This window comes from Theropithecus gelada, chromosome 1 (genome assembly GCF_003255815.1).
Source record: "Theropithecus gelada isolate Dixy chromosome 1, Tgel_1.0, whole genome shotgun sequence".
NCBI lineage: Eukaryota > Metazoa > Chordata > Mammalia > Primates > Cercopithecidae > Theropithecus > Theropithecus gelada.
Genome location: NC_037668.1, coordinates 206,975,262 through 206,993,755, shown reverse-complemented (window position 1 = coordinate 206,993,755; position 18,494 = coordinate 206,975,262). Strand labels below are relative to the sequence as shown.

Here is an 18,494-nt window from a genome sequence, read left to right as displayed (position 1 = left end):
TTTGAAGTAAGAAACCTTAACTGCGTATCTATATCTATATTTATATCTATACCTGTACCTGTACCAACACCTTTACCTATACATTTCCTTATACTTTTACTTTTGTCTATATCTATACCTATACCTGTTTGTAACCTACATATTTGCCTATACCCATACCAATACTCACTTCTATAACGTTACCTTTACTTCTCTATATATCTTTATCTTTACCTGTACCTGTATCTCTACCTGTACCTTTATTTGTATCTATAACTTTCCCTGTACCAATGACTATACCTATACTTTTACCTTTACCTGCACCTGTACCTGTACCTTTCCCTATACCTATTCTTAAACTATGCCTATGCCCATGGCCGTGTTTATATGTACATATTTACATACCTTGGGGTGAGCAAAGAGAACCTGTTAAGCTGAAGGAAAGGAAAATGAGACAGATTAGACTTGGGCTTCCCTTACTGTGGCAGTTCAGAGTTTAGAATTCAACAGTGAAAAACAGGAGTGGGCCATTAACAACTCGGGGTTGTTTTTTTTTTTTTTTTTTTTTTTTTTTTTTGTTTTTTTTTTCCCCTGTATCTAAGACAGCCCCGTTTAAATTAAAATCATTTAGCTATTTCAAGCCTACATGGCTTTTGCTTTTTTAGTACAAGATTCAAGAACATGTAAAATGAGCGTGTTTGTGTATCTGACTTCCTCTCTCGGAGGGTGAGTGAGTGGGTGGCACTGAGTCCCTGTGTATCCCATAGACGTAGGCTGGGAGGGGTCCACACTTGCTTACACAGTGTCAGGCAGAGGCTCTGTGGAAGGTTCTAACTTGCCTATACTCTCTATTTATAAGCAGCCTGAAATCGAGCCGGGAGTCACGGATTGGACAAATTAGGCACATGACGAAAAACAGATTCCATTTCAAAATTAGGTGTATTAGAAGGAAAACCTATAGACACAAAATTTAAAAATGATTTAGGCCCAGTTACCCATTCTGGTGCCATCTGTGTCCTGAATCTCCTTGCCTCTTCTTCCTGGACTTCTGCCTTTTAGGTTTTGACTCTTCATTTTTTCCACCAGCAACAAAACATGTACAAGAAACTCAGGCCAGGCACACAGCTTTTCATGTGAAAGTGATGCTCCCATCTTCTTTCTCATAGGAGCACAGAATATTGTCATTGAGAAAGAAGGCAGGGCAGAGCAGGACTAGCTAGTGTGTAGCACGCTGCTGGGACACAGTGGTTCCAAGGCAGACATCACTAACTGAGAACAGAGTCCTAGAACTGGGCTGGTGGCAGACATTTCTAATCAGCTGAAACAGTAAGATAAGGCATATGTGCTGCCCCTGTCTTAGAGTTTATTATATAATCCTATCCCACCATTTTACATAGATGGAAACTGAAGCCTAGGGAACAGAAACATAACTTGGGTCCCACTGATTTTGTGGCCAGTGATTGACTAGACCCCAGGTCATTTCACTACCCGTGTTGCTGTCATTCTGAGTGGGCAATCATGTGCAGCCTGAGTGTGGCTTTCAGGCTGTTTTCACAATCATCACTACCCAGAAGAGCCACATGGCTGCAGTCACAGTAGGTCCTGTAAAGTCTGACATGCCGTCTTCTCATGCCAACATTACTAGGCTTTCTTCCCTGATTTGATACAGACTTGCCACAACTGATTCTAGGCATTCTTGTGGCTTCTCAAACACAACACACTCTCTGCCTCTGCTCTCCTTACTTCTTCCTTGACTAGGGATGCCATTTCTCCAGCTTCACTAGACCGACACCAGGCTGCTCATGCCTCAAGTCTCTGAGTTTTTTTGTTTTGTTTGTTTGTTTGTTTTTTGAGACTGAGTCTCACTCTGTCACCCAGGCTGGAGTGCAGTGGCACAATCTTGGCTCACTGCAACCTCCGCCTCCTGGGTTCAAGTGATTCTCCTGCCTCAGCCTCCTGAGTAGCTGGGATTACAGGCGTGCGCCACCACACCCGGCTAATTTTTGTATTTTTAGTAGAGATGGGGTTTCACCATGTTGACCAGGCTGGTCTTGAACTCCTGACCTCAAGTGATCCACCTTCCTCAGCCTCCCAAAGTTCTGGGATGACAAGCATGAGCTACCGTGCCCAGCCCAGGTCTGTTTAAAATCAGCCCCTCCAGAGAAGTCTTGCCCTGACCACCTAAACCTGACTAGATTCCCCACTGCTCCTTGAGCCTCCCTTCCATAACCACCTGTAACCACTGGTGCTTAAGGTAGACCGAGCTCCATGTCTGCTAGTGCATACTCCTCCTCCAGTTCTCACGGCAGTGCTTGGTGTAGAGAGGGAGCCTCACAAATGCTGAACTGCATTTAATTTAACCATCATCACTTTGTGGCCACTGGAACAAACTTTAAACTTGGTGCATGTACTTCCTTTTGGCTTACTTTCCTTTCTGCATACTTCGAATATGTACTTCTACTTGGTAAAATGTGGAGATACCAAATTAATTTTGGTATAAAATTCAGACTGTGATGAGTGGAAATAGATATTATAACTGAAGTTGAAGACTACACATTGAAGCACAGCTTTTTTAGTCAATTTAGTTCTTGACCTTTGAGACTAATTTTTTGAAAGTAAATATTATCTCCCCCCAACCTTGAGATGCTGTTTCACCAGTATTTGAATTAGGAGAATAAAATTCTATCACTTATAGTACAGTTCAGCATCAGATGAATCATGATGGTCATGTGGACACAACTGAGTTATGTTAATGTGTATGTGTGAAGTTGCTCTTTTTAAAAATTGCCATATTTCCCATCTAAGTTAATCATGCTGAACATGACAGAAGATAGCACTATAGGCAACAGCATATTATTCTAGCTTAGAGTTTTTGAGACTAAATGTTAAAGGAGCACTCCTATTTTTAGAAAATAAAGCAAATCAATTTTCCTGAATTATGATAATGATTCCAGACAAATGACTTTATTGATTGATCCCTGTCATAAAGAAGTACAAAGTTGGACCTTATTGAAAATTTGCTTTATCTTAAAACTTTCCAAAAGAATTATATTATTTCAAAAAGCAAATATTGGGGTTGAGTCACATTTCACTTGGTCCTCCAAGGTAATATTTCCATAATATTATAGTTCTTGGCTTTTAAGAATTAAAAAGAGTGACCTGATTTGATGACTGTACTCTAACCATAAAAATGGATTATAATGGAGTTAAAAGAGATTGAGGCAAGGAATAAGTACGGTATTGGAATTCATTTACTTACTTATTTGTTCACGTAGAAAATGCTTATGGATATACTATTCACTCATTCAGAAAATAATTATTGAGTTCCTACAAGATGCCAAGCCCTGTGAGCCAGTGACATAGGAATGACTAAGATGTAGTTTCTGTCATCAAAAAGCTTATGATCTGGTAAATAAGCCTATGGCTGTGTCACCGTAGAAGACTTGTGACTGCTACACACATACAGTAATGTGGGCTGTGACACTAGGTTCCGCCCTGCAGGAAAGACAGAGAAACAGTAGCTGGGCATGATGGTATGTGCCTGTAGTCCCAGCTACTTGGGAGGCTGAGGCAGGAAGATCGCTTGAGCCCAGGAGTTAGAGGCTGTAGTGCACTATGATAGCGCCTATTGAATAGCCACTGCACTCTCACACTGTAGCTAAAGCCACATAACAAGATTCTTTCTCTTTTCTTTTTTCTTTTTTTTTTTTTTTGAGGCGGAGTCTCACTCTGTTGCCCAGGCTGGAATGCAGTGGCTCGATCTTGGCTCACTGCAACTTCTGCCCCCTGTGTTCAAGCAATTCTTGTGCCTCAGCTGCCCTACTAGCTGGTGCTCTACTAACTGGAATTACAGGTGTGCCCGGCTAATTTTTGTTCTTCTAGTAGAGATGGGGTTTTGCTATGTTGGCCAGGCTGGTCTCGAACTCCTGGTCTCAAGTGATCTGCCTGCCTCGGCCTCCCAAAGTGTTGGGGATTACAGGCGTGAGCCACTGCGCCCGGCTGAGATTCTTTCTCTTAAAAAACAAAGAAAAAGAAAGAAGTAGAAGGCTAATATATATCCTAAGTGAGGAGCTTACAATTAATTTCATGTATCATTGCTTAAGCCTTTCCAACTTATTAATATGCATATAAAATGGAAAACCTGTGGAATTATATAATTAAATGTTACATTGATATCTGGTGCATGGCAGATATTCAGTAAACATTTGAGGAGAAAATGAATGATTAATCCTTTGTAAATTCACCAAAGGAAAGTTTTGTATAGGCTGATGAGGGCATAAAAAGCCTCTTGAAGTAACATGTAGTTTGAATGATTCGTTTGTACCTCTGTACAGTACTGAAAAGTTTAAGCTATACTTTTTGGATGCATTAGATTAAATTAATAAAGATAATATACATTATAAAACAAATAGGCTGGGCACGGTGGCCCACACCTGTAATCCCAGCACTTTGGGAGACCGAGGTGGGTGGATCGTGAGGTCAGGAAATCGAGACCATCCTGGCTAACATGGTGAAACCCTGTCTCTGCTAAAAGCTGCTTGTAGTCCCAGCTACTCAGGAGGCTGAAACAGGAGAATGACTTGAACCCGGGAAGCAGAGGTTGCAGTGAGCTGAGTCCGCACCACTGCACTCCAGCCTGGGTGATGGAACAAGACTCTCTCTTGAAACACACACATACACACACACACACACACACACACATCAATTAAACATCTATTTAAATTGTAATTTAAAAAAATCCACTATTACAAAACATTCACTAATGGGTACCAAATTTGCAATTCTTAAGTGAGATTTACTTTGCATTTTAGCAAATCTTGTCTATCAGTTTACAGATAGACTAGTTTCTATGTGATACTCATGATTCTGAGAGCTCTTGCTTTTTATAATGTATTTTTCACTTATATCAAAATAACACATAGTATTAAAAATCAAATAGAACAAGTTGCAATGAAAAGCAGCAGACTCCTGTCAACTCCACCCTCCTGCCCCATTTCTGATTTTCCCTGTACAGAAAAAAAAATACTTTCTGCTCTTTAGGTATCTCTTCTGGTATTCTTCTAACTAACGATCATGTGCGTGTTCTGCTACTTCTTGGCATTTTAGATTTATTTATCTACTGACTTTCCATTATAAAAGATAAGAATTTATCTCTCTTATCATCCCTTATGCATTAACATTTTCACTTTCCTCCTTCTCCTAATATAGTTTTAATATTTTTGTTGAACTTCTACTCAGGCTCTTTTTTAGCTCTTAAGTCTAAACATTGTTCACTTCTGAGTCCAGTAGTATAGACCTTGATTATATTTCTTATTTAAATGTTTGCTTTTGCATTTGCTCGCCTTTCCAATAGCTTTGTAGTATATGTCTCATTCCAACTTTCCATACAGACGAGTCTGTCAGATCATCTATTAGCTCTGTCCTCCCTCCTGGAACCTGCTGCAAGTTTCTGTTTGTTGTTTACTCCCTTTTTTGGAGTGAAGCTCGTCCTCAGTCGCTCCTGAGAAGAGGCACATGAGAAGACACTTTCGAGACCTCCTCTGCTCCAAGTGTTTCATTCTACTTCATACTTCAGATGGTTGGTAGTGTGTCGCCTGCCAGGGTGTAAGCATTATTCCATCATCTTCCAGCATCCACTGCTGCTGCTAAAAAGTCTGAGGTTTTTGCACTCTTCGTCCTTTGCATGTGACTAGGTTTTTCTCTGCAGAAAGCTTGTGGGAAGTTTAGGAGAGAATTATAATGTTATGGCCCAGCCTTGGACAAGACTGGGTGGGCTCAAACCCTGGTTCTGTCACATAGGAAGTGTGCTTAGCCATTGTGATTCAGTTTTGTCATCTATAATTGGGAGTTCCTACATTAAATATAAAATCAATCCAAGAAGAAACGTAGCGCCTTTAGCATGGTCATTGGCAGACAGAAAGCTCTCCCTAAGTGCATCCTACTGCTCTTCCCAGGGTTCTGAAGTCTCATCATTTTTCACCTGACTTTGTGCCTTGTTTCACCCGTTGTGCTAGGCAGTTGGTGGCCCTTTATAATCTGGATGTACATGTCCTGCATACAGTTTTGAAATTTTCACCAATAGGTCATAGTACTATCTGAATGCCTTATTTCACAGAATTTGCACAGTAATTAAGTGGAACTCAATATATGTAAAAATCCTTTCAAATGTATCTAGTGCTAGTTAAAGGAATATGGCATGAGAGGTATTGTCTGATTTTTGGAACACAAAGGCTATGTGGGGGTCTTTGGAAAGTGGCTTTCTTTGCCATAGCTAGAGGAGGAAGGATGTATTCCTTACCTCCCCCTTTTCCCCACATAAAAAAGATGCTAGCTTCAGGAAGCAGTTAGAGACTTGGAAAACTCTCCAAAGTGTTTTTAATTCAAAATGACGAAAATAATTTGAAGCATAGTACTAGGAGAGTAACATAGTCATCGTGTGCTGTGATACTAGTATGGGAAAGTGCATTTCAAATGCCAAGTAAATGACTTTGAGCTGAGTTTTTAGAAATCAGCCTGTCAGTTGGAAACCTGCTTTATTAATTATTCTCTCTGTTGCTATTATTTTCCTGTACCTTCTCTTCCCCTCATTTTCCCTTCCTCCCTGCCAGGCACTCTCACACTCTGGCTGATCTCTAGTCCACTGGGAAACTTACCTTCCTGTGTCAGTCTCCACAAGGCTGGAGGTGGCCGCAGGGGTTTGGCAGTGAAGCCAAGTTACACTGCAGCGGGAGGAAAAAGAAAAGTGGAATTCAGTTACCTCTGCTTGCAGCAGAGGGAGGCAGAGGGAGGTCTGGAGAAGCTCAGGCCAAACTGGGCTAGCATTAAGAAAGACAGGACTAGGCCAAGCACAGTGGCTCACGCCTGTACCTCATCTCTACTAAAAATACAAAAATTAGCCAGGCATGTAGGCAGGTGCCTGTAATTCCAGCTACTCAGGAAGCTGAGGCAGGAGAATTGCTTGAACCCGGAAGGCAGAGGTCGCAGTGAACAGAGATTGCGTCACTGCACTCCAGCCTGGACAACAAGAGTGAGACTTCGACAAAAAAAAAAAAAAAAAAAAAAAAAAAGACAAGACTTGGGGACAGAGCTCAATGGTTAGCTGCCAGCCTCAGATTCTTCAGCAAGCCACAGGGTGTTTATCCAAGACCCATTAGGATTCTGTTAAACTACTGATAAACCTAATGCAATACGGAGCTACAATGAACGGTCAGTAGTGGGAGGGATACTTAAAAAACTAACACTAAAAATCAGGAAGTTTTAATATATAGCATGCAATGTACGCACGATGGTCCCACAGTGACTTTGGGTTATTAGCACAACAAACATGGGAAGGGCTAAAGAGACCATTCTGAAGAATGATGTTAGTTCTCAGCTGCAGTTGTTGTGGCCACTGTGGTGAGCCCTGACTCAGTCTCCCTAAAGTAGGTCTGTTGGAATCTTATCAGAAGGAGCTTAACCTTCATAACTCTCTATGATAGGATAATATATGGATATGCCATGGAGAAAATAGAATTGGTGTTTTTAAGTAACCTTGTAATTTAAATAACATACAAATTACACTTTCCTTGAGGGAGGATTTCTTCTGAATCGGACATTTATTGGGCACCTGCTATGTCCTAGACACTGTTCTGGGCGTTGAGGATGCAAAAGTAAGCACGTTGTCCTTGCTGTTGGCAAGACGGTTGTTCTGTCGAGAGGCTCTGTCTACCCTGTGGCCACAGTGAGAGCATTTGGAATTCTCTCCTAGCCCTCTTCATGTAAAAATGCTGGTCTGACCTTTTTCATGTAAAAAATGTACAAGTGGTTCCATTTGCTTTTTCAGTTTTAAATATTATTATTATGCTTTTGTGTTAATTGAGGACCTTTCTGTCAAGAAGAGAAGGCACATTCCACACTGATTCTGCCAAGTTTCTCCCGCTTTTTGAGGAAATGTGAAGGATACATTTTTATTCCCACCGAACTAATGAAAAAAAATCAATGGTTTTGGGGAAATGAACATTAAAAAAATTGGAGTTAGACTTTGTATCAAATGAATTTGCAGATGTATTAAAGATTTAAAATGTTTTTAAAAATGAAGAAAGAAGAAAGAAACCAGAATAGCACTGCAACTAAGTAAAGGAAATGGAGTTAAAAATATATATGTATGTATATATTTATATACATATATATTTATATATACATCTATATATTTATATACATATATATAAATATATAAATTGAGGTCTAAGGATAAGTGGTGGAAGAGGATTGTGGACATGGGACTGGGCCATGGGCAGCCCTGAATTTGCTTACTTAAAAAAGAAAAAATGATGGACCATGGGTTCATCCTAAACAGAGATCAAGGGCTTTGAGCAGCAAGGATGATGTGACTTCCTTTACCCTCCATTCGTGCTACTGGTTTTGTAAGTGAAGCCTATTTCTAGAGAATAAACAACATGTGTACATGTTAGTGCTAAGAACTTGACGACAGCTGAGATTTGACCCAGGAAAACAGATGAGAGTGAGAAAAGCTTACAGAAAAAAGCAATTGTCTATAATAAGGGGATGGTAACAGCACAGATGTGTTCATTCCACTTTGCAGAGTCTCTCTGCCTTAGATGCCTCAGGGGTGACACCAGGGATAGTTGATTCAAGCTGCACCCCCATTGAAATGCATCTGGCCCATATACAGCAGGAAGCCCTGTATCCTTGCAACTTAAATCCTAATTCAAGGTTTGAATTGGTGAAGATTATCTTTCTAAAGCTGAAAACATCCTGAGGATTTTTACTAACTTTTAATTATGGAGACGAACTTACTTTAGTAGCATGAAGAGTCTAAACAAAACACAACCCCGAAAACCCTTTAAGAAAATTTAAAGCTTTTAATTGTAATGAGTTACACATAAACTTGTAAATGGTATAATTAGTTTTCGTTATTTTTCTCAAGAGCCTAATATTCCAGAGAAAAGAGAAATAATCATGCTAAAGGATTTTTTTTTATGGTCTCTTTGCGTATTTGGGACATTACAGAAAGGCAGTTACAAAATATCATTGCGAAGATTTTCTTTTTAACTTTATTTTGTGTGAACCCTGACACAATCTGGGGATGCAGGGAGCACATTTACCATGCTGCTGCATGTGCAGTCTCTCCTTTTTCTAGCTTTTCATGGTTGTTGTATATGAAAGGAGTAAGTTTAATCTTTGAGGAATCAGAATTCTGGACTTACACTTTTGTTTTAGCTTCTTCTTACATTATGATTCATCTTTCACTGTGTCCCTTTTTACTTCCAGCTATAAACATTCAGTATGAGTTCCATTTATCTGTTAAATGTTTTCCTCATCTAGAGATTGAAGCGTGTCATTAGAATAAATTGCTGAGATTGGTAGGAGGATTCTAAGATAAGTAAGAATTAAAGTGAAATTAAGGTCGAGCATGGTGGCTCACACCTGTAATCCCAGCACTTTGGGAGGCTGAGGTGGGTGGATCACTTGAGGTCAGGAGTTCAAGGCCAGCCTGGCCAACATGGTGAAACACCATCTGTACTAAAAATACAAAAAATTAGCCTGGCGTAGTGGCACGCTCCTGTAATCCCAGCTACTTGGGAGACAGAGGTTGCAGTGAGCCAAGATCCTGCCACTGCACTCCAGCCTGGGCAACAGAGTGAGACTCCATCTCAAAAAAAAAGAAAAGAAAAGAAAAGAAAGAAAAGAAAAAAAAAGTGAAATTCACATCCTGTCAATATGCCGCATTAACGGAACCTGAAGTAAAAAGTTGGGGCTTGGTGATTTCTGGGATTTGTTCTCTACTCTGTCATTTCTTGATATTTATTTTAACTTGTTTCCTCACCTTTTCTCATCTCTGCTTTGGCTAGATGTTGTACTCAACACTCACCAGGAAAACCATGCCTTGGGATGAATCTTTACCTGAAATGTTTTTTTTCATTTCTGCTTGCCGGTGTATGTTCATAGTGTAAACACATATGCTGTCCTGTTATCTAGAGATGCAGAATTAATCCATGGAAAGCATGTGGTAATTTTTATATGACATTTAGATGTCAGCAGCTGTCACTTTCATTCCTTTGAAGTACCGTGGGCAGTAAACTAGAGCTGAATTAGCAATTCAACCTGGTTTCTAACTCAGTCTTTTTTTGTGACTCTCCTGTTCCTATAAAAATAATAGTAAAGGTCTTGTAACTTATGAATTAACTGGTGTCCAGTTCCCTAAAAGATTTTTTTCCCTTCGATAGTCCAATGTAGAGCTCCTTTATAGCTGCTTTTCTTCTAAGTAGAGACTCAATTATCACCTCGTAAAGATCCCTGGCCTCAGCCCATCTCCATATGTGTTATTGTGGCCATATAGAATGCAGGGCCTGCCAACAAAATACTGTTCTAATGTCAGATAGCAGAATGGTACTTACAGTCCAAGTCTTCCTAAAGATTAAATGTTTTAATCACTTGCCTTAAAGTTGTGTCTATGATACACAGTTGACCTTGAACAACACGAACGAGTCTGAACTGTGTGGTCCTCTTAACAAATAGATTTTTTTTTCAGTAAGTTATACCTAGTGCTCCTGCCTCTCCTGCCTTCCCTTCCGCTTCCTCCACCTTTTCACCTCTGCCACCCCTGGGCCAGCAGGACTAACCCCTCCTCTTCCTCCTCCTCCTCCTCAGCCTATTCAAGGAGAAGATGGTGAGGATGAAGACCTTTATGGTGATCCACTTCCACTTCATGAACGGGAAATAGATTTTCTCTTATGATTTTCTTAGTAACGTTTTCTTTTCTCTAGCATGCTTTATTGTAAGAATACAGTATATAATACATATAACAGATTGAGTATGTGTTAATCATCTGTTTATGTTACCAGTGAGACTTCTGATCAACCTTAGACTACTGGTAGTAAGTTTTTGGGGACTCAAAGTTAAATTTGCACTTTTGACTGTGCAAGTGTTGGTATCTCTAACATCCCCATTGTTCAAGGGTCGACCATAGTTTCACATGCTCACACACACACACCACCCCCGTAGTTCAGACGGCTAGAATCTCACTGAATAAGTATTTCACTCTCAAATATTTGGAAAGACATGGATAGTGAATTCAGAGCTTATCAGTGCTGTCTCTTTTATTTGAAATTCATTGCTTTATATGTTTCTGAGATGAGTAAACTGAAATTCTTATGAAAAACCTACTTTTGTTACCATGACCTGTGGTAAATCCTCGTAGACTGTAATGGGATTATGTCCCTCCACTCAATCTATCTCCACTCACTGGAAAATGTCATTTTCTAAAAGTAAATGTGACAAGCTTTTGAAAATCTAGTTCTTACTCCCCCATCCAAATGGTGCCCAGGCTGTTCTACAGTGATGACCCAGCCACTCAAATGTTTCCTTTAATTCATATGTTTTTCTAATAGCACTGGGAAGAGATGGCTTGTATTTCTCTTCATTTACATTTTTTTTGGCAGGAATCTAGCTAAGGTTGTCATGTCTCTCTGAATTGGTGACAAATGTTGATAGAACTCTGTAAATGTATTTTTATAAGCAGGCTGAATTGCATTTGATGTGATGGCCTTAATCTGACACTGTTGATCTTTTATAAATTGAGAAATCAGAACAAGTAATTTTGTACAGAAAGAAACTTAGCTGTAACTGATTGTACTTTATGAGAGATTAAAATAGGAAATGTCATTTAATATGTTATAGTTACATTTTTTTATTTTGTGATCAGAAAAGTACTTCAAAAAGACTGTTTTTTTTTTTTCCTAGACCCTCTGTTAAATGTAATTATCCAGAATTCCCTCAGCCACTAAAAATGATAAGGTAATAAACATTTACCAAACCCTAACTCTCTGGCAGACATTCTAGTAGGTACATAGTACCTACCCTTAACAAATTCAGAATCTAGTGGGAAGATTTGTATTTAAATGAATACTCTATGATGTGACACTTACTAAAATTATAGAATTCATAGGGTACAGTGATGGCATGAAGGAATTGGAACATGTTAAAATTATGTATTTCTTTTTTGTAAAAGATACTATTAAGAGAATGAAAATCTAACCGTAAAATGGGAGTAGATTTTCTTCATACATATACTGGCTAAAAACTCGTACCTAGGATGTATAAAGAGCTCCCAAAAATCAATAAGGAAAAGACATATAATCCAATAGGAAAAAGAACCAAGCAACAGAATGAAGAACTACTTCACAAAAGTGTGCATCCAAATGGCCAGTAAACATGTAAAAACATACTTGTCTACATAAGTCATTAAAGAAATGTAAAATCAAACCATAATATGATACCACTCTACACGCACCAGCATGGCAAAAATTAAGAAGAGAGAAAATATTTTGGCAAAGATGTGGAACAAAAAGGAGCTCTCTTGTACCATCTGCAGGAGTGTAAATTGGCACAATACCTTTGGACAATTCTTTGTCATTGTCTACTGAAGCTTGCTATATGCACACCTGATAACCCATCAGTTTTACACCTAATTATGTACTCTATAACTAGGTTTTGATGAGAACCTGACTGGAGTAAACTTAAAAAGAAAAGAAAGATAATGTTGTTGAGAAAATGAGTGTAGCTACATTTTTAAAAAATGAAAATATTTTCCAGGTACTACCTGGAAAATAACCAGCATCTGAAAGAAAATATAGGGCCAAAAGAGGGTATTTTTTCTAATGTTTTTGAGACAGGGTCTATGCTTTGTTGTCCAGGCTGGGGTGCAGTGGTGTAATCACAGCTTATTGCAGCCTCAACCTCCCGGGCTCAAGCAATCTTCCCACTTCAGCCTCCCGAGTAACTGGGACTACAAGCAAGCACCACCACGCCCAGCTTATTTTTAAACTTTCTTTAGAAACACGGTCTCCTTATATTGCCCAGACTTGGGGCATATTTTTAATGGAAGATATTATAGCAATTTTTTTTTTTCTGATGAGAATGATTCGCTAAAGAGAAAAAAACCCAAGTAATGCAGGAGAATGGGGGATCATTGCAAGAGACAAGTCCTCAAGTAGACAGATAAGAAGGATTGGAATACAGTGTACACATCTGGCTGGGTTAGGAAACAGTTTATCTGCATAAAAGATAATTATAATTTTTTAGACAAAAGTGATTAAGAGCATAGAAGACAGAAAAGAAGGAATAGATATGCAGAGTGAGCACATGGAATCAACACAGTCCTTCAGTCCTTTAATCTCCATGTATAGAGGAAGACTTTCCAGAAAATGGTTCTCAAACTTGAGCATGTATCAGAATCATTTGTAGGACTTGTCAAAACACAGATTCCTTGCCCAGGGCCCAATCCACAGAATTTCGGACTCAGTGGGTCTAGGATTGAATCTGAGAATTTGCATTTGTAACACATTCCTAGGGGATGCTGGTACTGCTGGCTCTGCTGTTCCTCAAAGTATTCCCTGAGGTTCAGGAGTATTCACATCACCTAGAAGTTTATTAGAAATGTAGAATGTCTGGCTCCATTCTAGACCTACTGCATCAGACTCTGCATCTTAACAAGGGACTTATTTACATGTTGATGTTTGAGAATCACCATTTAGGACAGTGTTTTTCAGCTTTGCCCTGAAGTGATTTCAACGTACAGCTATGAGAAGTGAGAAGAGCTGGTTTAGGATGGGTCATGGTCTGCATGGCTAAGAGAATGCAAGAATGTATGAGGAAGAGAAGTTGTGTACAGGTCGACATCGTTCTGTTTTTGACATGTTGTATTTGAAAGTTCCTTTGGGACATCAGATGAAGCTATTCAGTTGATTATTTAGATCTGAAGTCCAGGAGAAAGATGCGACAGTGAGTTACAGATTTGAGTGTCATCAGCATGGAAGTAATAATTAAAGTTACGGGTGTTGAAGACATTAGCTCAAGAGGATAAGAAAAATAACAGGGGGAGAAGGAAAGCCGATGACCAGGGATAGGGGAAGAGGAGATGACAGAGGAAATGAGAGAAGAGTAGGGCAAAAGGTTTGAGCAAAAGTCAGGGATGGTGGGATGGGGAAGCTAAGGGCAGAGCGAGTTTTCAAAAGACGAAAGGATTTAATGATGTTTTATGCCTCAGGAAAGTCCAGTAAGAGAGACTGAGAAGTATCAGTTATTTGACCATCTGGAGGTCACAGGAGGCCCTGCCACATGCAGGTCAGGGCAAAGGTAGCCGCAAATACCCAGGGGCAGAGGTGTTCCCAGTAAGTGGGAGACACAGAAGTGGGAACATCAGATATTGACAAGCTTTCCAAGAAGCTGAGAAGTACAGAAAAGGCCAAAGTGAGCTTTAGAAGGAGGTTCAGGGTGGAAGGTGAGTTTTCCACACAGAGAAGACTGGGATCTTGTAATTTGCCTTGGGAAAGAGCTAGTGATAAGGCAGGGAGTGGCTACTGAACCAAGAAGGCAGGAGCATAGGATGCAGGACATTGGTGCAGCTTGGCTTCAGGAGGAGCCAGAAGTGGATATGAGTGGAAATGAATTTGTAGTTGGAGGGAATTTATACCTCATAGACTTTATTTACTCTAGAAAGTAGAGGTCAAAGTCATTTGCTGGGAGGGGTCTTGAAGATTTTTTTAAATTTTCATATACTTTCACAACAGATTAAAATCCTTTAATCTATATGTAAAATGTCTAATATACCTAGGCTTTATTGTGTATAAAACATTCATTGTGAAATAACACACTTCCAAATCCACTCCAGAAAAAATTATACTCTGTCCATTAAGAATATTCAACATTGAATTCCTACCCAACATCCTTGCTCTTTGAACTTGATTCTCCTCCCACTCTTCCTCCCTGTTTCATCTGGCACTAAAATTTCTTTTTATTTTTATCTGGATGATTTCTCATTGTCTCTTCTATTTATTAAGCTGATTGTTGGAGTGTTTATTCTCCTAATACTTTATTTCCAATATCTTGAAGGACTTTCACTCTATCTATTCTCACCATTCCTAGCCCATTCGAATGAATTCTTTTCAAGTAAGATTTCTGAATGACAAATCTCTCTTCATATATATACACACACACACACACACATATATATGTTCTTTTTTCTGAGATGGAGTCTCGCTCTGCCACCCAGGCTGGACTGTAGCAGCGTAATCTCGGCTCACTGCAACTTCTGCCTCCTGGGTCCAAGTGAATCTCCTGCCTCAGCCTCCAGAATAGCTGGGATTACAGGCACGTGCCACCATGCCTGGCTAACTTTTGTATTTTTAGTAGAGTCGGGATTTCGCCATGTTGTCCAGGCCGGTCTTGAACTCCTGACCTCAATTGATCTGTCCACCTTGGCCTCCCAAAGCGTTAGGATTACAGGCGTGAGCCACCGCGCCCGGTCTGTCTTAATATTTTTAATCAAATGAAAGTAGTTATGTTTTTGAGTTACAAAGATGATATATTCTTACACAGAAATATGAGCCATATCTAGTAGAAAGTAAAATAGTTTCTAGTTGTGTGTGTGTGTCTCTACTTGCTGTGATCCGTCATGTAGAGCCCCAGTGAAGCTGACCGGAAACAATTTGTCTGCTAATCCTGGATAAGAGAACCGGAAGGAACAGGCTGTTTTGCCAGCTTGAACTTTTTCTCTTTTGTGAGTTGTTCGTGTGCAACCCAATGTAAAAACTACATAACTCTTTTTAACTCTAGGTCATCGTAGGGTATAGTTTTTTGTTTGTTTGTTTGTTTTTTCACTATAAATTGTTGAAGAATGTGATTCCAGAAGTGTAATGGAGTTGCCTTCCACCTTGCAGATTTAGGCTTTGAGGCTTGCTGTGGACAGCATGAAGCCCACAGCAGAGATGGTTCATTTGCTGGTGGATGGGGGCCCACTGCAGCCTCCCAGTTACTGACAGACAGAGAGGAGGGGGCAGGGAGTGAGAGGGGCCTACTCGAGGGCCCTGGGCCTGAACCTGCTGCGCCGTCCTCAAGGTGGGAAGCAGAGAAGAGTCCTGGCTCTCGTTCCAGATCCGAGAGGCAGGGATGAAGCATTTCCCCACCCTTGAATGTGACCTAAGCAAGTTTGTGCTCTGACCACTCAGACCAGCTGCTCCTCCTCCCCAGAGAGAAAAGCACGGTTTCCCAGATGGGCAAGCATGCATTCCTCATTAGCCCATCTCCTGCCATGAGGAGTAGGAGGCAGAAGGGACCTCCTCCCCCTCAGCAGACTCAGAGGATGGTCAGGACACAGAAAACTAAGGCTCAAAAAGATGAAGCTAATAATTCAAGGTCATTCACTAGTGGTTGGTAGAGAGTGAATGCAAATCCAGGTTGGTCTAACTTAAAACCTTTGCCCTTAATGGGAATAGACTTCAATCTTTATGGTACTTCCTTTGTTGTAAGCACTCAGAAGAAGGTAATAGATTCATAGTGGCTGGGGTTTGGGAGTCAGCTGTGTTTTATTTGCATACATTGCCCAGGGATTTGTTTGTGGTTTAAAGATTAAAAAGAGAGAAGAAAGCCCAGAAACTAGCTTCAGCCACAGAAGTGAACCCTAGCTTAAAAGGAGATAGACATATGGGATTTTTTCCAACTCTTCATCCTTCACCTTCCACCCTTACTACTCTAAGATGACGATGCTATGTGACAGCCCATTCATTGGTCTCAGTAAATTATGTATGAAGAAATCAATTGACTTGAAAAATTGGGATGCTGGCCTATATTACTATATGGATATTATTATTTATGAACTGTGTAGAAGTAAAGCTAACAGTTGCTGCCTGGAAAACAATGGTATGGTATATCATGTCTAGTATCATGAGTTCTTAATTAGCAGCTTTTGAATTAAAGGTGGGGGGATATTAGTTATTATTACCTCTACTTAAAGAAAAATACTTTGACCGGTGGTTGTTCTAAGTGGTTTTTATATTTCTTTCAGATGTCGCCCATTTAATGTGGTTTGAAAGACTCTATGTTTGGCTTCAGTGTTTTGAAAAATACATCTTGTACCCAGCGCTAATTTTGAATGCCCTCACTATTGATGCATTTTTAATAAGCAATCATCGGAGACTTGGTACCCAGTAAGTGGTTAATGGTTTATCCTCATAATGATTTGGGTCACATTTTCAATATTGAGTGAATTTTCTGTAAACAGTTTGCAGAAGAAGCCAACCTTTACCGACTGTTATTGGCCATGTAAAAATAAGCCATGGTGGTCTTTTACTCAAAACCCACTGGAGCTAGACAGTTATTGTAGAGTGACTGGGGTGCAAATGAAGTTAGATCTGCTTGAAATGATGTTGTGAGTAAATGTCAGTAGATTTGAAAATCATCCTGCAGAAGCTTAGTCAGTGAGCCTTAATAAGAAGACGGAAGCACAGTGTGAGTCCAGGATTCCTGGAGTTCTTAACATCATGCTTAGAGCTTTATGAACTGCCTCGTGTCATTTCATTTAGCAAATACTCTATCATTTTGTGCTTGTGGGAGGGGGAAATTAATCATTGTCACTGCTGTCTCTGAATTTATCAAGAGAAGCCTTGTAATTTGAACACTGGCACAAAGACTTCATACTGTCAAGATGCCCATGTCTTTCAAAGCATTAACAATGTACAGTCAAGTCACTGGTTTCATATATTAAAATTAATTCTTAATTTACAACATGAAAATCTCCTTGATAGTCTGTAGATTTGTCATTCTGATGAAAGGTGAAAGTTGCTGGTCAAAGAAGTTGTTAGAGTAGAAGGATATAAAAGAGATTCTTTCCCAGATTTGCTCATTAGTCACGTTGCTTAAACACTATGTATCCAAGTCAACCCTAATGCATAATCCCAAACGTACTAATTCAAACCTGCTCTTCCTTTCAGGATGTCATGAGGACAAATTAATTAATATTCTCCAAAGATTGAGCAGGCTAAGATAAAAGGCATTTTAATACTCTGTTGGACTTTGAGTAGATTCATAGTCACACAAAGCAGACACTAAATGAAATGATCCCATAACCTGTCCTGATTGGACTCTGCCTTCCTTCTAGTCCAGACCTGTTTCTGTTAGATCAGGGTAAGAATTCTATGTCCTTTGATACTTAAAATTCTAGACTTCAAATTCAGGGATGAGAATTACTCTCACTGGATTTAAGAAAGCAGATAGCTGGACTTAAGACCCCTTATACAGTTTAGGTGGGACCCGATCTAGGAGATGGTCAGAATTAGAACATCATGAGCTTCTCTAGGGCAGGAATTCCCAGTGTGGTACAGTCCTAGTTGACCCTGTGACTCCCCCCGAGAACAAGGCAGAGCCTCAGTTTCTCGAATGGGGACACACATTCAAAGCCAGAGTAGCAAAGAAGGTATCAGTGCCACTCTGGAAAATCCAGCTAAAGGATTTCAAGTTTTCTGTATTCGACTTCAGGACAAGGACCTTGAGCTAAGCCTGTGGGGTTGAAGCCAAGTTGTTAGAGAAGGCAGATGCAAGGGCTAAGACTCCAGCAGAGTCAAATAAACAGTTCAGGGAGGGTCCATTTGGAAGTAATATTATTCTCCATCCCCTGTAATTTTTTCCTAGACACTAAAGTCAGAAAGGTGCACCTTACCTATATAGCTCTGAATATCCTC

The 18,494-nt window shown here is 39.9% G+C and overlaps 1 protein-coding gene across 1 annotated transcript in view; it reads left to right on the top strand.

Annotated features, from left to right (window-relative positions):
- The window catches only part of PCNX2 (pecanex 2), a 311,805-nt gene that overhangs the window by 136,304 nt on the left and 157,007 nt on the right, over window positions 1–18,494 (top strand). Inside the window, exon 20 of the mRNA XM_025356806.1 lies at window positions 16,823–16,964. Coding sequence (XP_025212591.1) covers window positions 16,823–16,964 — 142 coding nt within the window. The remainder of the gene's footprint in view (window positions 1–16,822; window positions 16,965–18,494) is intronic.